This window comes from Scyliorhinus torazame, chromosome 3 (genome assembly GCF_047496885.1).
Source record: "Scyliorhinus torazame isolate Kashiwa2021f chromosome 3, sScyTor2.1, whole genome shotgun sequence".
NCBI classification, from domain to species: domain Eukaryota; kingdom Metazoa; phylum Chordata; class Chondrichthyes; order Carcharhiniformes; family Scyliorhinidae; genus Scyliorhinus; species Scyliorhinus torazame.
In genome coordinates this window covers 142,646,830-142,671,082 of record NC_092709.1, presented here as the reverse complement: position 1 = coordinate 142,671,082, position 24,253 = coordinate 142,646,830, and the positions used below count along the sequence as shown (strand labels likewise).

Sequence of the window (24,253 nt, the reverse complement as noted above, 5' to 3'; positions counted from 1 at the left end):
GATTTGTTTTCATTCATAGAGGTTTACAGCATGAAAACAGGCCCATCGGCCCAAATTGTCCGTGCCGCCCTGTTTTTACCACTAAGCTAGTCCCAATTGGCTGCATTTGACCCATATCCCCCTATACCCATCTTACCCATATAACTGTCTAAATGCTTTTTAAAAGGCAAAATTGTACCCACCTCTAATACTGCCTCTGGCAGCTCATTCCAGACACTCACCACCCTCTGTGTGAAAATATTGCCCCTCTGGATCCTTTTGTATCTCTGCCCTCGCACCGTATACCTATGCTTTCTAGTTTTAGAGCCTCCTACCTTTGAGAAAAGATGTTGACTATCTACCTCATCTGTGCCCCTCATTCTTTTCTGGATCTCTATAAGATCATCCCTAAGCCTCCTTTGCTCCAGGGGAAAAAGTCCTAGTCTATCCAGCCTCTCCTTATAACTCAAATCAGCAAGTCCCGGTAGCATCCTAGTAAATCTTTTCTCCACTCTTTCTAGTTTAATAATATCCTTTCCATAATAGGATGACCAGAACTGTACACAGTATTCCAAGTGTGGCCTTACTAATGTCCTGTACAACTTTAACAAGACGTCCCAACTCCTGTATTCAATGTTCTGACCAATGAAACCAAGCATGACAAATGCCTTCTTCACCACCCTGTCCACCTGTGACTCCACTTTCAAGGAGCTATGAACCTGTGCTCCTAGATCTCTGTTCTACAACTCTCTCCAACACCCTACCATCAACTGAGTAGGTCCTACTCCGATTCGATCTACCAAAATGCATCACCTCACATTTATCTAAATTAGACTCCAGATGCCATTCATCAGCCCACTGACCCAATTGATCAAGATCCCGTTGCAATCCTAGTTAACCTTCTTCACTATCCATTATGCCACCAATCTTGGTGTCATCTGCAAACTTACTAACCACATCTCCTAAATTCCCATCCAATTCATTAATATAAATAACAAATAACAGTGGACACAGCACTGATCCCTGAGACACACCACTGCTTACAGGCCTCCAGTTTGAAAAACAACACTCCACAACCACCCTTTGTCTTCTGTCTTAAACCAATTTTGTATCCAATTGGCTACCTCACCCTGGATCCCGTGAGATTTAACCTTATGCAACAATCTACCATGCGGTACCTTGTCAAAGGCCTTACTGAAGCCCACGTAGACAGCATCGACTGCACTGCTCTCATCTACCTTCTTGGTTACCACTTCAAAAAACTTAATCAAATTCCTAAGTATGATGGTATTTCTACAAAGGTTGGATGTGGCTTATAAAATAATGACTCCCAGCGGATCAACATTTTTTTTGTATGCGTCCAAGATTGGTCTCCAGAAAGGCAAACCGTCATGTACTGTATAGTTTTGCATGTTGAAACTTATATTTTCGTGAGGGTCTGTTCTTAGTTATTTTAAATAATTTCCATTCATTGTGCCTATCAGGAGACGAGGTAGAACCAGACATACAGGACTGATTAACTGGTGGCCTGGCTGTAAACTATGGGGGCCCTCCTAATCAGGCACCATGCTCAATGGAGGGCCCATTGAGCACCATGCTCAATGGAGGGCTGGCAAAGCCAACCACGAAGAAAAGTTCTCCTCTTGCCCTCCACATCAATGCCCCATTCCATCCCACTCTTCGGGGTGTGCTTGACACGCCCTCAGTAAGGGCACCTCACTTACCAGGATTCTGGGGCCTCCATGACTGCTTCCCATCCTGCACCTCCTGCAGTGCCCGCTGCTCCCGGGGGCATTTCTGGGTCTGAACACTGCCAGCCTCTGATTTCCCAGCAGCTCTTGGAAGCAGGATCGTCGTCCTGAAGTCCTGGGAGCTCCAACAACAGGCAAGTAAGTGCCTGATTGAGATTTCATTCCATTGGGAATCCCAAAACTAGCTGGTGCAGGATTGACACCAGTTCTCCAGCCAGTGGATAGGGCCACTATCATGGTCATTAAATTCAACCCATAGGTGCACTCCAGATCAGTAACTAAAGCAGTGGACAGAGGAATGTCTATGTATGGATGTTACTTTTCGGACTTTCAGATGGCACGTGATACAATCCCTTCTAAGAGCTAAAATTTAAGCCCATAGAATTGAAGGAGAATTATTCACCTGGTTAGGAAATTGACTGAGCGGAAGAAGTCAGAGAATAAAGATGATGGCCATGTACTCTAATTGTCACGCTGTCGCCAATGGTGTCCCAACAGAGATTTATTTGGGGGCCTCAGCTTTTCATTGCCTTATTAATGACTTAGATGATAGGATGGAAATGCAGTTTGCTTATGATGCAAAGATAGGAAGCATTTAATTACAATGAGATATTGATAAATAAAGTTATCATATTCTTAAATCGTCACAAAGTGTAAAAATATGGAGGTGCCACACACTTTGGTTTCTTCAAAACACGATGCAAGGTTTATTCAGGAGACATCATAGAATTTACAGTGCAGAAGGAGGCCATTCGGCCTATCGAGTCTGCACCGGCTCTTGGAAAGAGCACCCTACCCAAAGTCAACACCTCCACCCTATCCCCATAACCCAGTAACCCCACCCAACACTAAGGGCAATTTTGGACACTAAGGGCAATTTATCATGGCCAATCCACCTAACCTGCACATCTTTGGACTGTGGGAGGAAACCGGAGCACCCGGAGGAAACCCATGCACACACGGGGAGGACGTGCAGACTCCGCACAGACAGTGACCCAAGCCGGAATCGAACCTGGGACCCTGGAGCTGTGAAGCAATTGTGCTATCCACAAGGCTACCGTGCTGCCCCATTTTTTTTTTCTGGGAGGGGAGGGGGGGGAGCAGAGAGAGAAAGTGCTCATCCATATTGCTCATCCATGTCTAAGAAGAGAAGACAAAGCCTGCACAAACACTGCTAACGTCACTACAGATCACGTGACATTCCACCAGCAAGGACGTACTACTTGAATGCAAAGCAAAAGTGAATGGGCAGAACTGTGGCAAATGGATTTCAATGTGAGTAATCCACTTTGGATCTAAAATCAAGTACTTTCTAAATGATTAAAAGCTAGAAATAGTGACGGTCCAAAGAGACTTGGGGGTCGAGATGCACAGAGCACATGAACAGAAAATAATGAAAAAGACTAATAGATTTCTGGCCTTTATATCGAATGGGATAAGATTATAAATCATGCTTCAGCTATACAAAGCCCTGGTTTGCTCACAACTGGAGTACTGAGAGTCATTCTGGGCATTGCATCTTAATAATAATATATTGTTCTTGGAAGAAATTCAGCTTAGTTCACTAGAATGATACCAGGGGCGGGATTCTCCGACCCTCCACCGGGCTGGAGAATCGCCGGGGGGGGCAGCGTGAATCCCGCCCCAACGCCGGCTGCCGAATTCTCCGCCGCCGTTTTTTTGGCGGGGGTGGGAATCGTGCCATGCCGGTGGGGGGCCGTTGGCAGCGTGCCACCCGGCAATTCTCCGCTCCCCGATGGGCCGAGCGGCCGCCCGTTTTCAGCCAGTCACGCCGGCGTAAATTACACAAGGTTTGTACCGGCGGGACCTGGCTCTGCGGGTGGCCTGTGGAGTCCTCGGGGAGGTGTGGGGGGATCTGGCCCTGGGGGGGGCCCCACAGTGGCCTGGCGCGCGATCGGGGCCCACCGATCTGCGGGCGAGCCTGTGCTGCGGGGCACTCTTTCCCTCTGTGCCGACCGCTGTGAAGCTCCGCCATGGCCGGCGCGGAGAAGAAACCCACTGCGCATGTGCAGGAAACACGCCAGCGTTTCTGGGAACACGCTGGCACTCCTGCGCATGCGCCATCTCGCACCGTCCGGCGGAGGCCCTTCGGTGCCGGTTGGCGCGGCGCCAAACACTCCAGCGCCGGCCTAGCCCCCGAAGGTGCGGAGGATTCCGCACCTTCCCGCGGCTCAACGCTGGAGTGGTTCACGCCACTCTTTGGCGCCGGCACGGCCCGCCCGCCGGATACCGGAGAATCCCGCCCCTGATGTCCAAGGATGAATAGAGTTTAGATGTTGAAAAAGTTGTGAATTTCCAATTCATTGGCCGCGATTCTCCGTAAAAATGTCCAAGTGCTGTAGCGAGGACAAGGCGGTCACCAACGCCGAGGGTGGCAGACGTCGCAGAGGTGAGGCACCACCAGGCTCCTCTCGGAGGACCTGTCAAACGTGAGTAGTGATCGCCTTACTGACTGACCCATCCCTCCCACTGACCACATGTACATTCTCCCGCAGGTCCTCCAGTCGACGGCGCTGGTCCATCCCAGGTGGCCCCCTCTCCTGACTCTGAGGAGACCACCTCGGAGGGGAGCTCCGAGGATGCAACTGTTATAATTGTGGCCGAGCTGTCATCTCCACCCTCCACCAGCGCAGATGCATACACCTCGGTGGGAAATGTTAGTGGTCAGGCGCCTGGGGCACAATCTAGTGAGCACCACACTACTGCTGCTATACATCTGGTGGAGGCAGGAACACCCAGGCAAGACAGCAGTCGGAGGTCTGTTAGATACCTGGACCCAGCTGGGTCCCAGCCTGATGCTGAGCCTCTGGAACAGAGTTACCCGAGGCTGATGGGGACGATAGGGGCCAATAGGAGTTCAGTGGGAGATGTTAGCGTCACACCAACAGATCCATATCCGATTGGAGGAGTCCCAGAGGCTACGGGCGCAGGTGGTGGTGCCGGCAATGAGTGGCACCGAGGCCGACACTGCAAGAATGGTGACCTCAGTAGAGAACTTGGTGCATGACGTCGGCACCATGAGTGATGTCCAAGCAGCGTGCAGCTCATGACAGCCATGGCTGAGGGTCTCGTCAGTATGCCTGCCTCACTGGGGGATGTCACCCGGTACCAGGCCGACCTTGATGGGGTTCTGCGGGACATCTCCCACTCTCAGATGAGAATGGCCAAGGCGCTGCGGAGCATGGCCGGGTCACTAGGGAATGTGTCCCAGTCACTGAGGAGCATCATCGAGGGCATTGACACAATGCAGACTATGGGGATTCACCAGGGCTGGCAGAGCCAGATGGCGCAGGGGCAGCCGGGGCTCGAACCAGCTGCCCCTCCATCCCACGGTGAACCCCAGGGCCGTGTGGGCACCGACCGGGAGGAGGAGCCGCTGAGTGCCAAACCGGGTCCCTCCCTTTGGGCGGCGATGGCAGCCACCAGCACCCCCGAATTTCACCCCCTTAATGAGGCCGCCTCTTGGGGTCAGCACATGGGACAGGGCGGCGTGGCTGTGCATGTGCCGTCGACAAGTGAGCCGGGGCCCTCCCACCCCAGAGCTCCCAGCGGACGCCTGCCAGGGGCATCAAAGGCCACGGGACGAGGTAAGCAGTTGGCTGCCTCCACCTCAGATGTGCATCCTGGGGAAACACCAAGACGTAATAGGAGAGCTAGGGAGGCCAGGTACGTTGGGCATCACTGAGGGCACCGAGGTAGGGAGAGGGGTTAGGTAGGGGCTGGGGGGGGCGGGGGTGGCACTATCGGGAATGGGTATTGTACAGCACATTTAACAACTTTTTACACAAACATTATGGTGTCACTTTCTTCCGCAATGCGGGCTGACCCCCTGACACTTTGCCTGTCTCTCCAGGCAAACCCCACTCCCAGTGGCACCCTCCCACCCTCTGGCCGTGGTCATGTTGCGGGAAATGTATCTCATCCCCTGGGTGTTCGGATGTTGGCTGCTGCGTGTGTGGTGTTGACTCCTACACAGTGTCGGGTATCAAGGTGCGATCGGAATGCTAGGCAATGACTCTCACATGTTACATGGCCCGCCTACCCATGGGAACCCACTTGGCGTGTGTCAAGTGTTCACTTAACCACGATTGCCATTTCCCTATTATTGATAGCCTTCAGCTGCGCAGCCAGAGGCCTCAGCAGTCAGTGGGGGGGGTATGGGTGATCGGTGGAGCAGACAGGCCGGGACAAGGGTTGACCCCAGAATGGGGTTGGGATCCAGGGGTTGGCATGTTGGTGCTGCGAGCGATTGCCTCCCCAGCACCTCCCTCCACTATCCAATGGCGGCCCACCTCTGTGGAAGGTCCCCCACCCCCCGCCGAGAACTGGGGTGTCAAGCCCAACACCCCCGGTCTCTTTGCCTGAGCAAAGATTACTACTCCCCTCCTCGGCCCCCGACGGAAGCCCTTCTGCCAGGTTCACGTTTGTCAAAAGGAGCACTAATCGGCGCCAGAGAGAGCACTTGCTGGGGAGGTGGGTGAATGACAGGAGGCCATTAGATCACGGGTTGCTCTCGCTAATTTTATGGAAATGGGGCTTAAGTGGTGATAATTGGTTTCTCGTCACTCTACGGCGAGTTTCTGATTTCGCCTACAGGAGCGGGCCGGTTGCATCGCAAACTGTTTTGTGCCTGGTGCATTTCCCGTTTTTGACCCCTCCCGCTATTCACCAGCCTCATTACGCTTGAGCGCGAGTGCAACGAGGCCAGAACATCACGTCAATAATGTATTTGACCGTATGTAAATCTATGTGAAGAAATAAGCCAGCCAGATACCTTGAGTTATCAAGCGAAGAGTTAGTTTTATTGTTTTAAAAAACTCACTCAGGTTAAAATACAAGACTTATTAAAAAGATAAAAACATGTCACACACACTAGCATGCAAAACAGAACAAGTTACACGGTGAAGGAGGTTAAAATGATAAAAATTAAAGTGCATAAGGAAAGAAAAATGTACATTCTGATGTTCCTTTGGCGTTTTTTGTTGTGGCCGATGTAAAGTGGTTATTTTTCTGGATACAGTTTCTTTTAAATTGCGACCCATCGTTTTCCAAAGTGGATGAAGTTGAAGTTCCTTTCGATTAAAATTCTCCCTCTCTGTGATGTATTCCAAAATGTAACACAGATAGGGTCCTGAACTTGAATAGCAGAGTAAGTGAGATGATGAGACATTCTGCAGGGCTTCTGTGTGTTCCTTTCTGCAGACGCCTTTTTTGCTGTAACCAACAAACAGGGATATAATCATAGACGTTCTGACATGGGGTTTCGACCATGTTACAGCTGGCTATCGGTACACACTGGAGGACAATCCTTATTAACAAAACAGTTTCAAAGCCCCATTGTCAAAGCTATCAGGACGCCATCGAAATAGATAGGGGTCCTTAGTACCGTCCTTGCATAATGAGTTCCATTAGTCCTTCGTTGTTTCTGGCAGTATTTGGAGCCATGGAGCTGAGTAGCTCAAAATAAAATTAGTGCACATGCTGGAATCTTAAACATAAACTGGGCAATCTCAGCAGGTCTGACAGCATCTGTGGAGAGAGAAGGAAGCTAACGTTTCGGGTTTGGATGACTTTGTGAAAGCTGGAGAGAACTGGAAAAAGAATCAGATTCATACTGTTGTGAAGGTGGGTTGGGGGGGGGGGTGCAGGGTGGAGAAGTCGGGCCGGATGGAAAGCTCAACGATATAGATGTAAATGGAGATAGAGTTAAGTGAGGAAAGTGGACCAAAATGTGGCAGATGGAGTTTAACATGATAAGTGTGCGTTTTGGTTGGAAAAATGGGAAGGCAACTGATTATCCAAATAGGGAGAAACTTCTGGGTGCTCCGATGCAGAGGGACCTGGGTGTCTTCGTTCATGGGTCACAGAAAACAATCATGCAGGTACAGCAGTTAATAAAGAAAGCAAATGAAATGTAGCCATTTATAGCGAAAGGAATAGAGTATGAAGATAAGGAAGTCTTGTTGCAACTATACAAGGACATTGGTGAGATCACACCTGGAGTATTGTGCACAGTTTTGGTCCCATGTGACCATAAGACATAGGAGCAGAATTAGGCCACTTGGCCCATCGAGTCTGATCGTCCATTCAGTCATTTTTGAAAATAAATTTTGAGGACGCAATTATTTTTTTTTCCCAATTAAGGAGCAATTTAGCATGGCCAATCCACCTACCCTGCACATCTTTGGGTTGTGGGGGTGAAACCCACACAGACACGGGGAGAACGTGCAAACTCCACATGGACAGTAACACAGGGCCGGGATTCGAACCCGGGTCCTCAGCGCCTCAGTCCCAGTGCTAATCACTGCGCCACTGTGCTGCCCTCCTCCATTCAATCACGGCTGATATTTTTTTCATCTCCATTCTCCTGATTTTTCCCCATAACCCGTGATCCCCTTATTAATCAAGAACCTATCTAATTCTGTCTGAAAGACACTCAGTGATTTAGCCTACACAGCCTTCTGCGGCAAATTCTACAGATTTAGTACCTTCTGCACGAGGAACTTCCTCCTCATCTCAGTTTTAAAGGATCATCCCTTTAATCTGAAATGGTGTCCTCTGGTTCTAGTTTTCCCTACGTGGAAACATCCTCTCCACGTCCACTCTATCCAGGCCTCACCGTATTGTGTAAGTTTCAATAAGATACCCCTTCATCCTTCTAAACTCCAACGAGTACAGACCCAGGTCCTCACCCTTTCCTCATACGACAAGCTCTTCAATCCAGGGATCATTCTTGTGAACTTCCTCTAGAGCCTTTCCAAGGCCAGAACATCCTTCCTTAGATACGGGGCCCAAAACTGCTTACAATACTCCAAATGGGGTCTGACCAGAACCTTATACAGCCTCAGAAGTACACTCCTGCTCTTGTATTCTAGCCCTCTCCACATGAATGCTAATATTGCGTTTGCCTTCCTAACTGCCGACTGAACCTGCACGTTAACCTTAAGAGAATCGTAAACAAGGACTATCAAGTCCCTTTGTGCTTCTGATTTCCTAAGCATTTCCCCATTTAGAAAATAGTCTTTGCCTCCATTTCTCCTTCCAAAGTGCATAACCTCACACTTTTCCACATTGTATTCCATCTGCCATTTCTTTGCCCACTCTCCTAGCCTGTCCAAGACCTTCTGCAGCCCCCCTGCTTCCTCAATACTACCTGTCTCTCTACATATCTTTATATGTTCTGCAAACTTAGCAACAGTGCCTTCAGTTCCTTCTTCCAAATTGTTAATGTACATTGTGAAAAGTTGTGGTCCCAGCACCGACTCCTGAGGCACACCACTCGTCACCGGCTGCCATCCTGCAAAAGACCCCTTCATCCCCACTCTCTGCCTTCTTCCAGTCAGCCAATCCTTTATCCATGCCAGGATCTTACCCTTAACACCATGGGCTCTTAACTTACTTAATAGTCTCCTAAGCGGCACCTTGTCAAATGCCTTCTGGAAATCTAAAGAAATCACATCCACTGGTTCGCCTTTGTCTAACTTCCTCCTTACCTTAAAGAACTCTAACAGATTTGTCAGACATGACCTCCCCTTGATGAAGCCATGCTGACTCAGTCCTTATTTATCATGCACTTCCAAGTACTCTGCGATCTCATCTTTAATAACAGATTTTAAATTCTTAGCAATGACCGAAGTCAGGCTAACAGGCCTATAATTTCCCGTCTTCTGCCTCCCTCCGTTCTTCAACAGCAGTGTTACATTAGCCACTTTCCAGTCCTCTGGCACCTCCCTGCCTCCAGTGATTCCTGAAATATCATCAATGCCTCCACAATCTCCTCAGCTATCTCTTTTAGAACCCTGGGGTATAGACCATCCGGTCCAGGTGACTTATCCACCTTCAGATCTTTCCGTTTCCCCAGAGCCTTCTCCTTAGTGATGGCCACTGCACTCACCTGTGCCCCCTAATTCTCTTGGAGCTCTGGGATCCCATTGGTGAAGACTGATGTAAAGTAACTATTTAGTTCCTCTGCCATTTCTTTGTTTCCTATTATTACTTCTCCAGCCTCATTTTGCAGTGGATCAAAGTCTATTTTTGCCTCTCTCTTACCTTTTATATGTTGAAGAAAACTCTTCCTATCTTCCTTTATATTACTAGCTAGCTTACACTCATATTTCATCTCCCCCCCCCCCCCCCTTATTGCTTTTTTAGTCGTCCTCTTCTCGCTTTTAAAGGCTTCCAACCCTCTGGCTTCCCACTAATCCTAGCCACTTTGTATGGCCTTTTATTTTGCTTTTATGCTGTCCTTGACTTCCATTGTCAGCCATGGATGCCTCGTCCTCCCCTTAGCATGTTTCCTCCTCCTTGAGATGAATTCCTGTTGTGCCTCCCAAATAACCCCCAAAAACTCCTGCCATTGCTGTTCCACTGTCTTCCCTACTAGGCCCCCTCAGGGTTCCTTCACCTTAAGTTCCCTAATCAAGTCTGCCTTACATATCACCAAATCCAGAATTGCCTGTTCCCCAGTAGGCTCTGTCACAACCTGCTCCAAAAAACCATCTCTTAGACATTCCACAAGTTCTTCTTTTGGGACCTCTACCAACCTGATTTTCTCAGTCCACCTGCATATTGAAGTCCCCCACGATTATTGTAATATTGCCTTTTTTATATGCCTTTCCTATCTCTTATTTATTTTCTGCCCCACATCCTGACTACTGCTAGGAGGCCTGTACAGAACTCCCATCAGGATCTTTTTACATTTGCGATTTCTCATCTCTACCCACAGTTTCTCTGTCTCCTGATCCTATATCACTCCTTGATAACGATTTAACTTCATTCCTTACTAACAATGCAAACCCACCCCCTTTGCCCATCTGCCTGTCCTTTCGATAGGACACACATCCTTGGATATTTAGATCTAGCCCTGATACCCTTGCAGCCACGTCCATGTGATGCCCCCAGCATCGTACCGGCCAATTTCAATGTGCGCAACAAGCTCATTTACCTTGTTCCATATTCTGCGCGCATTTAGGTACAACACCCGTGGTCCTGCATTGACCACCTCCCTACTCATACTTGTCACTTTTTTTTGCTCTGCCTGAGGGTGATGTTGTTCTCTTATTTTTGTTCTCTATTCCCCCTTCAGTTATTACACCTTCCAAACTAACGCTCTGCTTCCCCTCCCCGGCATACTAGTTTAAATCCTCCAGCCAGGATATTGGTGCACCTCCAGTTTAGATGCAACCAATCCTTCTTGTACAGGTCCCACCTGCCCCGCAAGAGATCCCAATAGTCTAGAAATCTGAAACCCTCTCTCTTACACCGTTAGTTTAGCCACGTATTTAGCTGCACTGTCCTCCTATTTCTAGCCTCACTGACATGTGGCACAGGGAGTAATCCTGAGATTACAACCCTAGAGATTCTGCTTTTTAGCTTACTGCCGAACTCCCTGAACTCCTGCTGAAGGACCTCATCACTCTTCCTGCCCATGTTGTTAGAGCCTATGTGGACTACGACCTCTGGCTGTTCACTCTCCCCCTTCAGGATGTCCTGTGTTCGTTCCAAGGTCCCCAGGACTCTGCACAGATGGTACCCTGGCACTCCCGCTGGCCCCTAGGCACCTTGGCACTGCCACCGGGGCACCCTGGCACTGCCACCTTGGCACTGCTAGGATGCTACGGTGGCACTGTCAGGCTGGCAGATCAATATGCCTGGGTGCCAGGATTTGATGAAAGATGTAGAGACATTGGAGGCTGTTCAGAGGAAGTTCATTAGGCTGATTCCAGAGATGAGGGTCTGGATTCTCCGCAGCCTCGTGCCAAAATCGTGGTCGGCACCGGGGAGGAGAATCCAGTTTCACACCCTAATTGGGCCTGGCGCCGGGTCGGCAATTCTCCGGGCACCGAAAATCGGCGTCGCCATGGAGTACGCCGCGCCGCCGGGGGGCCATTGCAAGAGGCCCGCCCAGCAATCCTCCGCTCCCGACCGTCCGAGTTCCCAACGACATGGAACTAACCACCTATTGCCGGTCGGGATGCTGGCATGGTGGCTGCGGACTCGGTCGGGGGCGGACGAATCGGAGACCAGGGGGGGCCTTATAGGCGGCCGCCAATTAAATGTGCGGGATCTGACGCTCGGCCGTGCGGCTGATCGGGGGTTTGTTTTTTTTTGGCTGACTCCGCGGTCCGAGACCGCCATGGAGCACGGCGCAGTTGCTGGAGGTCGCCACCGTGTGCATGTGCGGCCTCTGATCCGGAAGTGCAGGGGCCAGTACCTGCAACAAAAGCTACGATATTCACTCCAGGTCCCTGCTAGCCCCCTGCAGGGCTATGAATTTGTCTAACTTTTTTCAAGGAATTTCGGGAGTAAAACTCCACCGTTTTTACGCCGGCGTGGGGACACAATCTCACTTTGGGAGAATCCAGCCCGAGGTCTTTGTTGTATGAAGAGAGATTGAACAGTTTAGGCCTATACACTCTAGAGTTTAGAAGAATGAGGGGAGGTCAAATTGAGGTCTACAAGATGATAAATGGTGTGGGTAAAATAAATATGGTGCAAATTCTTCCTCTTGTGGACATTCTAGAACAAGGGGTCATAGTTTTAGGATAAGGGGTAGCAAATTTAAAACAGAGTTGAGGAGAAACTACTTCTCCCAAAAGGTTGTGAATCTGTGGAATTCGCTACCCCAGAGTGCGCTGGATGCAGGGACAGTGCGTAAATTTAAGGAGGAGTTAGACAGATTTTTAATTGGTAATGGGTTGAAGGGTTATGGTGAATGGGCAGGACGGTGGAGTTCAGGCCAGGATGAGATCAGCCATGATCAAATGGCGGAACAGACTTGATGGGCCATATGGCCTAATTCTGTTCCTATATCTTATGAATTTATGGAAAGTGCCGATTGACAAAGATTTGGACAAAAAGACAAAGGGAATGTAAATGGGATGATCAAAGCCAGAAGGGGTGTTGATAGTGGCACATAAATAGAGGTAAGCAGTGAGTCAAAGGAAAACTAAGAACAGACAACAGATCGCTCAAGTGGGATGGGGGAGGGGAGACAATGGTGAGGGAAAAATTATTGATGGAAGAAATGAAAATAAATTGCTAGAAATAAGAATGAGATGAAGGTGGAGGAGAGAGTTCACAGTCTGGAGTTGTTGAACTCAATGTTAAGTCCGTAAGTCTGTGTTGTGCCTAGTCGGACGATGAGGTGCTGTTCCTCCAGTTTGCTCTGGGCTTCACTGGAACATTGCAGCAGACCAAGGGCAGACATGTGGACATGAGAGCAGGATGGTGAGTTGAAATGGAAAGCATGGAAGGTCTGGGTCCTGCTTGTGGATGGGCCGAAGGTGTTCTGCACAATGGCCATCCAGTATGCGTTTAGTCTCTACATTGTAGAGTAGACTGCATTGGGAGCAGTGAATGCAATAGATCAGATTTAAGGAGGTACGTATGAAGCGCTACATCACCTGAAAAGAGTGTGCGCGATCGAATGACCTTGTTGCATCCGACTCGGTGACAAGACGAGGTTGTGGCAGGGCCCCGGGGGACCTTCCCATGTTGCGGTTGGGCTGGGGGGTGGAGAGGTCAGGGACTCCTATTCGGAGCCTCGGAGATCAGGACGCCATTTAAAAATGGCATTCAGATCTCTCGCTGCATTGGGGAGTTCTAGCGAGCAGAGCGCCCCATTGTAAAAAAACGGGGCTATTAGCGGCCTTGACCTCGGCCACGCTTTCCCCGTTGAGGCCCCTTATTCAAAGCGAGTTGCATGGAATAACCATGAGTTTCTCGGCACCGCGAGTGCCGGGAAATACGCGGCTAAACGCATTCACTTTGGGACTTTATTGCCTTTTGGGAAGATCGCGCCAGACCTAAGCACTGTAAAATCACAGGCAACATTGCATGGAGAGAAGAGAATCCACCATGGTCAGCTCAACTATTTAGAATATTGCAGGCCAATAGATGGAAAGAACCCCAACAAAAAGGATCAGCTCCAACATTGCACAACATGACCAAGGGGAAGCAGCAGTCAATCATGTTCTTGATGGAGAGCATGGGCAAGTCTGGTGCATCTCAATGAGTCAACATTCTCAACAGCCATTCTGATAAAGTCAAAGTATCACACGCAATTGATGTAAAAAAGCCTAGAAACTGTAGTAAAAAGTTGTGCCTGATATAGTCATGTCAGAATTACAAACTGGTGAAAGAAAAGATGGCTGAGTTTCACGCTGAAAAGTGGTATATGTCTAATTTTAGAGTAATTAATTATACACAGTGAAGTAGATATTGCGTGTTGGGAATTTTCTACCAAAGTTAGTTCACATGGCTAAATTGGTGTCACCGTAGCCGCCTTTATAGTTAGTCAGCAAGTTCACTTGGATAACATTGATATGTATCATGTAGAATAACTCTATTTGTTGGTATATAATCATGATTTGGATCAATGTATTTTCAGCCAGCCTTCCATAATGACAGACGGCTGCCTGTGGTAGCACGTGAGAGATTATAGTATCCAGTTCACCCAATAAAGGGTCTAGTTGTCATCCTAGTCAACTTTAAGTCTCGTTTGCGGACATCCTTGTGTCACAGATATGAGTGACTTGTGGGTCTCGTGCCAATAGTAAACTTGCCAAAGAGCATATCAGCAGCTGTCATCCATTTGGCTCACATGACCCAACCAATAGGTTAATTAGATATTGGGCAGAATTGAATGTTTGCAACAGAGATCTCGTCCGCTACTTGGAGAACCAGCAGGAGCCTAACATTGTCTCTGTTGTGGAAGGCCTTCTGGAATTAAGTGCCTGTCAATGACTTCAGTTAATTTTCATGTAGATTGGGATAAATAAACAAGCTCACATCAGAAATATAACAAACGCTGTAGTTTTCTGCAACAATATGTCCCAGCACCAAAAAGGAGGCATGCCATATTAGATTTAATAATGAATAATGTTTCAATTTTAATAACAGCCATGGTGAAGTGAGAGTGACTGCTCTTTATATCAAGGCTGCATTTGACTAAGAATGACATCAAAGAGCCCTAGTAAAACTGGAACTGATGGTAATCAGGGGGAAACTCTCCACTGATTAGACTCCTACCTGGCACAAAGGGAGGTGGTTGTCATTGTTGGAGGTCAGTCATCTCAATTCTAGGACGTTACTGCAGGAGTTCCTCGGGGGCCTCTAACTCGGCTGATCAAACAAGTTGCTTTGTCCTGGATGGTGTCAAGCATATTCAGTGTGGTTCAATCTTCACTCATCCAGGAAGGTGGAAAATATTCCATAACATTCCCAACTTGTGCCTTGTAGGTGGGCAGTCTGGAGAAGCATTCCCAGCCTCTCATCCCTGCATTCCTAGCCACTGACTGCTCTTGCAGCTACATATTTATATGGTTAGTCCAGCTCAGTTTCTGGCCAATGGTAACTCCCAGGATGTTGATAATGGAGGATTCAGCAATGGCAATGCCATTGAATGTCATGGGGAGATAGATAAGTTCTCTCTTTTTGGAAATAGGTATTGCCTGGCACTTGTGTGACATGAATGTAACGTGCCAGTTATCAGCTCAAGTCTGATTGTTGTCCAGATCTTGATGCATATGGACACGGACAGCATCAGTATCTGTGGAGCTGCGAATTATACTGAAAATTGTGCAAATATTAGTGAACAACTGATCTTATGTTGGAGGGGAGGCCATTGGCGAAGCAGCTGAAGATAGTTTGGCCTAGGACAATCTGCGTAATGCCTGAAATGTCCTGGGGCTGAGAGCATTGACCTCTATCAACCATAACCATCTTCCTTTGTATTAGGCATGACTCCAACCAGTAAAGGGTTTTTCCCCTACTAATTCCTATTGGCTCTGGTTTTACTTGGTCTCCTTGATGGCACACTTGTTAAATGCTGCCTTGATGCCAAGGGCAGTCACTCTCTCATCCCCTCTTGAGTTCAGCTCTTTTGACCAATTTTGGATCAAGGCATGCCTATGGATATTATTGGGATAGATTCCCAGAAGGCATTTCATAAAGTCTCTCGTAAGAGATTGTTCGCTAGAGTTTAAGATCATGGACTAAGAGCAAATGATTGACCTGGTTGGGAGATTAGTTGACAGCAGGAGACACAGATTCGGGATATTGGACAGGTACTCTAATTGTCAGTGTTCCACAGAGATCCGTATTGGGGCGCAGCAATTCACTGCATTTGCACAATGCATTGGATGATAGGTGGAGAACCACATATCCAAGTTTGCCAATGACGCGAAGATAGGTGGCAATGTAGGCAGTGTAGATGAAAGCATATAATGACAAAGGTATTAATGGATAAATGGGGAAAGCTATATTTCATAATAAGGCAAGTGTGAGGTTATCCATTTTGAACTTTTAAAAATGTTAGGTCAGAGTGCTTTTTAAACAATAAAAACCTAGAAACAGTGGAGGTCCAAAGAGACTTCAAGGCCCATTGACATTGATTATTAAAATGTCATGGCTAGTGCAAAAAGTAATCAAGAAAACTAACGCTGACATTTATACCTAGTGAACTAAAATACATGGAAATGTACAAAGCCATTTCGGAGAAGGATGATGTAGGTATAGAAATGAAAGAGACGCATTGTGATTACTTGAACAGCATAACATTGATGGGGGAGGAGATATTTACAGGTTTAACGGGCTTAAAAGTGGATACATCCCCGGGGCCAGATGAGATGTAATAATAATAATAATCACTTATTGTCACGAGTAGGCTTCAATGAAGTTACTGTGAAAAGCCCCTAGTCGCCACATTCCGGCGCCTGTTCGGGAGGCTGGTACAGGAATTTGACCCGCACTGCTGGCATTGTTCTGTACTACAAGCCAGCAATTTAGCCCACTGTGCTAAACCAGCCCCTAAAATGAAAATCGCTTATTGTCACAAGTAGGCTTCAAATGAAGTTACTGTGAAAAGCCCCTAGTCGCCACATTCCGGTGCCTGTTCGGGGAGGCTAGTACGGGAATTGAACCGTGCTGCTGGCCTGCCTTGGTCTGCTTTAAAAGCCAGCGATTTAGCTCTGTGCTAAACCAGCCCCGGATGTATCCCGGGTTGCTGTGGGAGGCAAGGGAGGAGATTGCAGCAGTTCTGACAAACATTTTTAAATCTTCTCTGGCCACAAAAGAGGAGTGGAGGACAACTAATGTGGTGCCATTCTTCAAGAAAGGAACCAGGAAATTACATGGCAGTGAGTCTAAATCAGGGCAGCACGGTAGCACAGTGGTTAGCACTGTTGCTTCACAGCTCCAGGGTCCCAGGTTTGATTTACAGTTTGCGTCACTGTCTGTGCGGAGTCTGCACGTTCTCCCTGTGTCTGTGTGGGTTTCTTCCGGGTGCTTCGGTTTCCTCCCACAAGTCCCGAAAGATGTGCTGTTAGGTCATTTGGACATTCTGAATTCTCCCTCTCTGTACCAGAAAAGGTGCCGGAATGTGGCGACTGGTGGCTTTTCACAGTAACTTCATTGAGCAGTGTTAATGTAAGCCTACCTGTGACAACAATAAAGATTATTATTATTAACATCAGTGGTAGGGAAACTACTGAAAAACATTCTGAGGGACAGAATTAATCTCCACTTGGAGAGGCAAGGATTAGTCAAGAATAGACAGCATGGTTTTGTCAAAGGGAGATCAGGGGCTGGATTCTCCAATCCCCGACGCCGAAATCGTGTTCGGCGACGGGATGGATAATCGCCAATGGCGATGAAATTAGGGGCGGCGCCGCTTTCGCGATGCTCCGTCACCTGAAAAGCGGCGTACTCTAGGAGTACGCCGCATGCCGTATCCACGCTCTCCTTACATTGGCTGAGGCCCGCCCCGCGATGCTCCGTCCCTGACCTGCCAAGTTCCCAACAGCATGGGACACGTTTGCACTCACCCGTCAGGAACTCAGCGTGGCAGCTGCAGACTCAGTCCAGCACCGCCACAGTTGGGGGAGGGCCGTTCTGCGGGCAGTGGGGGCATTATTCGGGGCTGGGGGCACTGTGGTGGTGCAGTCTGGGACGCGTGAGCTGGCTGAAGGGGGGACTATTTTTGCGGGCCGGGTCCGCGAGCGGCATCCGCCATTGGGCCCTGCAATTCTGCAGGCCATATTGGCAGCTAGAGCTGGGAGCTCTACGATGCCTGGCTGCTAGCCTCCCCGAAACAGGGAATCGATGGCCATTTTGCACCAGTTTTCCTGGTGTAAAACACCACGGTTTTCACACCGGCATGGGGATTTTGTCTCCAGAATGGGGAATCCAGCCCTATGTCTTACAAATTTGATTAAATTTTTTGAGGAGGTGACTAGGTGTGTAGATGAAGGTGGTGCGGTTGATTTTAGTGGACTTTAGTAAGGCTTTTGACAAGGTCCCATATGGGAGGCTGATGTAGGTAAGAGCCCATGGGATCAAGGGCAATTTAGCAAACTGGATCCAAAACTGGCTTTGTGGTAGGAGACAGAGGGTGATGGTTGAAGGTTGTTTTTGTGACTGGAAACCTGTATCCTGTAGGGTTCCGCATGGATCGGTGCTGGGTCCCGTGTTGTTTGTAGGATACATTAATGATCTGGATGTGAATGTAGGATGTATGATAAGTTAGTTTGCAGATGACACAAAAATTGATGGTGTGGTAAATAGTGAGGAGCAAGGCCTTAGGTTACAGAACGATGTAGACGGGCTGGTTAGATGGGCAGAAGACTGGCAAATGGAATTTAACCATGAAAGTGTGAGGTGATGCATTTTGGGAGGACTAACAAGGCAAGGGAATATAGAATGAATGGCCGGACCCTGGGAAGTGCAGAGGATCAAAGGGACCTTAATGTGCAAGTTCACTGATCTCTGAAGACAGCAGGACAGGTAGATAAGGTGGTTAAGAAGTTATTTGGGATCCTTGCCTTTATTATCCGAGACATTGAATATGAAGGCAGGGAGGTTATATTGGAGCTGTATAAGACACTGGTTAGGCATCAGCTGGAGTACTGTGCCCAGTTCTGGTCACCACACTATAGCAAGGAAATTATAGCATTGGCGAGGGTGCAGAGGATATTCACCAGGATGATGCCTGGGCTGGATCGTTTCAGCTAACAAGAGAGACTGGATAGGCTGGGGTTGTTTTCCCTGGAGCAGAGAAGGCTGAGGGGGGCCTGATTGAGGTGTATAAAATTATGAAGGACATAGATAGGGTGGAAAGGAAGGTATCTTTCCCCTTAGTTGAGTGGTCAATAACCAGGGAGCATAGAATTAAAGTAATGGGCAGGAGGTTTGGAGGAGATGTGAGGAAAAACCTTTTTACCCAGAGGGTGGTTGGAATCTGGAACTCACTGCCTGAAAAGGTGATAGAGGCAGGAACCCTCACAACTTTTAAGACATTTTTGATGAGCTCTTGAAATGCCATAGCATACAAGGCTACGGGCCAAGAGCTGGAAACTGGGATTAGAATAGATTGATGGGTGTCATGGGCTGAAGGGCCTCTTTCTGTGCTGTAAAACTCTATAACTATGGTTAGATTGCGCCAGGAGAAGTACTCTGTTTGGTCTGGGCACTGCACCTTAGGAAATATTAATGACCCTTGAAGATGCGCAGCATAGGTTTATTAGAATGCTATCTGGACTAAAGATTAAATCGCAAAGAGAAATTACACAAACTAGGGCTGTATGCCAGGGGAAGGATGGTTTGTTGCAAGTTTTCGTAGAATTAGGGGGAACTGATGAGTAAATTGGGAGAAACTATTTCTGCTGATGGGAGAACGTAGATATTAGAGTCAGATCTTTCAGGGATGAGGTTAGGTAATACTTCTACATGCAAAGTGGTGGTAGAAGTTTAGAACTTTCTTCTGCAAGTGATGGTTGGTGCTGGGATAATTGTTAACTTTAACTCTGAGATTGATCGATTTTTATGAACCAATGGTGTTAGGTATAAGAAACAGTTTGTATATGGAGCTAAGCCACATAATAATCATGATCTTACTGAATGGCAAAATTGGCCTGAGAAACTAAATGACCTGACCAGCACTAACAGCCCATCACCTCTTCAAAATTACTATGACTGAACTGAAGTACTAAAAGCCTGATAACCTACTCACGAAGAAGAGTTTTTCTCTATTTGTGCTTGTTGTAAGATGAAAAAAAGTGTTCTTGTGCATGTTTTTGACTGCACTATACTTACTGTTAGTTAATAATTTTTTTCACTGTTGTTAATCAGATTAATTCCTAAATTTACAATTACAAATAAGGATCTGTGGAAGGTCACATTCGGGTATAACAGGCTTACCAATACTGCAATGGCGTGGTGAGGAAATAGTCTTCTATCAAATGTAATGAATGCCATTTTGATGAACAATGTTTGAAAAGGTTAAGAATGGGATTGAAAGCTATGAGGATAAAAATAGGTACAGGCTACAGGCGGCATTATCATTCCAATCCTGCTGAGGCCATGAAATATATGAGGTACACTGGCCAAAGGTGGAAAATATAGATTGTAATCTTTGATTCATGCACTGTAGTTTTGCTTAATTGCCATATGGGGCCAGAGTGAAATTGTCAAAATTTTAATGTTTTCTTGGAAGTTTTACTTTTAACTATCGGCTTCCCTCAGGTGACTTATTTAATTGGAAAAAATCCATGGTGATTTAAATAATAAGTCGCCTTTTGGAAGATTTGGTCAGTGGAGTTATCTGCTGTCCTGATTGTTAAAGTAATATTTTAATCTTGTTTAATTAAAAAAAGGGGAACTCTGCTGTACTTCACTAGATGTCTGAGCCGGTTTTGTGAATGAATGTTTAAATTGCTCTAGTACAAATCAGCAGTTGTACAGTAATAGTACATTCAAAGTGATTGAAATGAGAAAACAATGGACATGTGGGGGTGGGAGGGAGATAGAATTGTGCTGTGATGGTTAAACTATTGGATTGGAGAATATTTGCATACCACCCAAAATGTAGCATTAAGCAGGAAGAGCATGACTGCTATCTATTATTTTGTACATCAGCTATGAAGGACTAACAGGATGAAAGCACATGCTGTAATCCTTCACACATAATATTACTAATGTGCTGTATCAAGTTGACGCTGCCTGAAGCTGTGTTATTAATTCTGAACTGAAATAAATTGAACTCTGAATGCTGGGTTTTAATTCCACAGCAAAGTTTTACTGTACCTATTTATGTTGGCAGTTAACTTAACCTTGATATAAAATTAAAGTAATAAAATAGTTAATAGTACATTAGACAACAGATTTGGTTTATTTGTTCATGTAATGTGGATATCACTGGCAAGGCCAGCAATCCCTGATTGCCCTTTAGAAGCTGGTGGTGAGCAGCTGCCTTGACCCGCTGCAGTCCATTTGGCGTAGGTACAATTGCAGTGTTGTCAGGGTGAGCCAGGAGTTAACTTAATTTAACTAAACGGTGTGCTTGGTTGCTGTTAATTAAGCTGTGTCTAGATCGTTTTATTTGATTTAGCTTGTAGCAGACAACCCGAGCCTCTGAATACAAATTTAAGTACAAATATAAAACCCCACCTTTTTTCCACTGGAGGAGAGGCACTGAGTAAAGACCAGTAGCATTGTCACAAGAAAAAATAAAAGACAAATCAACACAGATCGTTTTGTGCATGTCCGTGTTCAGTTGCAGGGCTCCAGCGGGAGAATGCATCCATTCTGATATCTCCATTCCTTTTTTTAATCCAATATTCTACTGCTTGTTTTCCTATTATTTAAAACACCGTTTTGTCAAAATCAATCAAATATTAATACTTTTTGCAATATATACTATATATTTTTACTTTTTTTTAAAGTATATTCTAATCTTATAATTTTGTATAATATCTTTGTTTTAAAGGAGCTCCAAGGTCCAGGTTTTAGTACTACTGGTCAGTGTTCAAATGCGCGAACCTATTCCCCTCCAGTTTGTGTTAATCCATCATCTTCCCGGCCATCATCTGGATACCGCTCCTCTGTAAGCGTTCATTATTCATAATCCATTTTATAAATGCACTTTTATTTTCCAGGGTCATAATTTTGCTGTAAGTAATTTATTTTATCCCTTGTGAAGATATCTAGAGCGGAACGCACCCCGTGGGGTGGCATTTTAAAGATCCATGGATCGAGACACTCCGGTTTCCCCACAGCAGATCGTTCACCTGCCTCTTTTTCTTTATATTGTGGCAGCAGGGTAATGGGTCAGGCTGTCAGTTCAGCTATTTTCTCCTCGTCTATTCCGGTTCTGCCATGCACTTGCACTGACCAAAATGTTTGGTGAAGCCTCTTTGTTTTGTCGATCGACGGAGAAAGAATTACAAGCCTGGGAAGGAGCTGGTGTTCCGTGAGACAGTTTGGTCATTCAGGGAACCCAAACCAAATTGTAAAGTAGGCAAAGCAACTGAGCGCTTGCATCAATGAACAATGTGACGGTTAAATTGAGTACTGCAATAATACAACACTAAATACAACCCCCCATCCTTCCCCACCCCTTAATGTTCAATAGCAACCAATTCTCAAAAGTGCAAAATAAACAGTTCCCATGAATTGTAGAACCCCTCCTTCATCCCCCTCAGCTCAAATTTCACCTTCTTAAGGGACAGAAATTCAAGTAGGTCCCCTGCCAAGTCGAGGCACAGGGTGGAGAAGCTGACCTCCACCTCAACAGGATCAGCCTCTGGGCAATCAGCGAGGCGAAAGTTAAAACATCTGCCCCCGCATCCAAATGCAGCTCTGGCCGGTCCGACACCCCAAAAAAGGCTTTTAGGGGTTCCAAGTTCACGTGTAGTACCCCTGAGATGATACTGAAAACCTCCCTCCAATACCTCTCCAGCTTCTGACAGGACAAAACATAGGTACATGGTTTGCGGGGCCCCTCCCACAACACTCACATCCTCCACTCCCTCAAAGAGTCGGCTTGACCTCGTGAGGTGTGCCCTATACACGACCTTTAGCTGTATCAGTCCCAACCTCGCATATGAGGTTGTGGCATTCAGCCTTCAGAGCACCTCATACCACAGAGCTTCTTCCATAACCTCCCCCAACTCATCTTCCCACTTTGCTTTAATCCCCTCCATAGACACTCAGTTCTCCCCCAAAATCTTCCCATAAATCACCAATACCATCCCTTTCTCCATTCCCCATGCAGTCAATACCACTTCCAACAACTATTGGGAAGCTCGGAACCTCCTTCCTCGCAAAGTCTCGGAGCTGCAGGTACCTAAACCCTTCCCATTGCCCCAATCCATATTTCTCCCCCAACTCTTCCAACATCGCAAAACGACCCCACAGGAACCGGTCTTTTAATACCCTGATCTCCCTCTCCTCCCATCTCCGGAACCTTCCATCCATCCTCCCCGGCTCAAACCTGCGATTCCTCCTGATCGGCATCTCCCCTGACCCTGCCTTCAGCTTACGGCGCTGCCTCAACTGCCTCCAAATCTTCAGTGTTGCCACTACCACCGGACTCCCAAAGTACTTGCCAGCGCCCTCAACCCCGCCCCCCTATAAAGACCCTCCTCCATCCTAACCCAACGGGACTCTTGCCCGCCCCCCGACCCAACTCCTCACCTTTTCCGCACTTGCCGCCCAATAATAATATAATAAATTCGGGAGGCCCCCCCCCCGCTTTCCATCCTCTCTGCAGGACCACCTTCCTGATCCTGGCTACCTTTCCCCCACTCAAATAAACGAGGTAACCAACTTGTCCACTTTCCTAAAGAATGGGTGGGATTCTCCGACCCCCCGCCGGGTCAGAGAATCGCCAGGGGGTGCGGCGTGAATCCCGCCCCGCTGCCCTGATGCCGGCTGCTGAATTCTCCGGCGCCGGGGTTTTGACGGGGGCGGGAATCGCGCCGCGCCAGTCGGCGGCCGTTGGCAGTGACCCCCCCGGCAATTCTCTGCCCCACGATGGGCCGAGCGGCCGCACGTTTTCGGCCGGTCCCGCCGGCGTAAATCAAACCAGGTCTGTACCGGAGGGTGTGGCTCTACGGGTGGCCTGCAGAGTCCTCGGGCGGGCGCGGGGGGATCTGGCCACCGTGGGGGTGGCCTGGCCTGCAATTGGGGCCCACCAATCCGCGGGAGGGCCTGTGGTGCCAACCACGCCAGCGCCGGCCACCCCCATATTATCATCCATATGTTTATCCAATAAACTTTTAAATGCCCTCAATGTTGGTGAGTTCACTACTGTAGCAGATAGGGCATTCCACGGCCTCACTACTCTTTGCGTAAAGAACCTACCTCTGACCTCTGTCCTATATCTATTACCCCTCAGTTTAAAGTTATGTCCCCTCGTGCCAGCCATATCCATCCGCGGGAAAAGGCTCTCACTGTCCACCCTATCCAACCCCCTGATCATTTTGTATGCCTCTATTAAGTCTCCTCTTAACCTTCTTCTCTCCAACGAAAACAACCTCAAGTCCGTCAGCCTTTCCTCATAAGATTTTCCCTCCATACCAGGCAACATCCTGGTAAATCTCCTCTGCACCCGCTCCAAAGCCTCCACGTCCTTCCTATAATGCGGTGACCAGAACTGTACGCAATACTCCAAATGCGGCCGGACCAGAGTTCTGTACAGCTGCAACATGACCTCCCGACTC

General features: G+C 47.6%; 1 protein-coding gene across 5 annotated transcripts in view; it reads left to right on the top strand.

The window, feature by feature from the left end:
- The window catches only part of LOC140408721 (coiled-coil domain-containing protein 158-like), a 418,982-nt gene that overhangs the window by 295,015 nt on the left and 99,714 nt on the right, over positions 1-24,253 (top strand). For 4 of the 5 annotated variants that reach the window (XM_072496325.1, XM_072496322.1, XM_072496323.1 and 1 more), the window contains one exon: positions 21,517-21,633. The exons of the other annotated variant lie outside the window; for it this stretch is intronic. In XM_072496325.1, the coding sequence (XP_072352426.1) occupies positions 21,517-21,633 (117 nt within the window). The remainder of the gene's footprint in view (positions 1-21,516; positions 21,634-24,253) is intronic. 5 annotated transcript variants of the gene reach the window in all.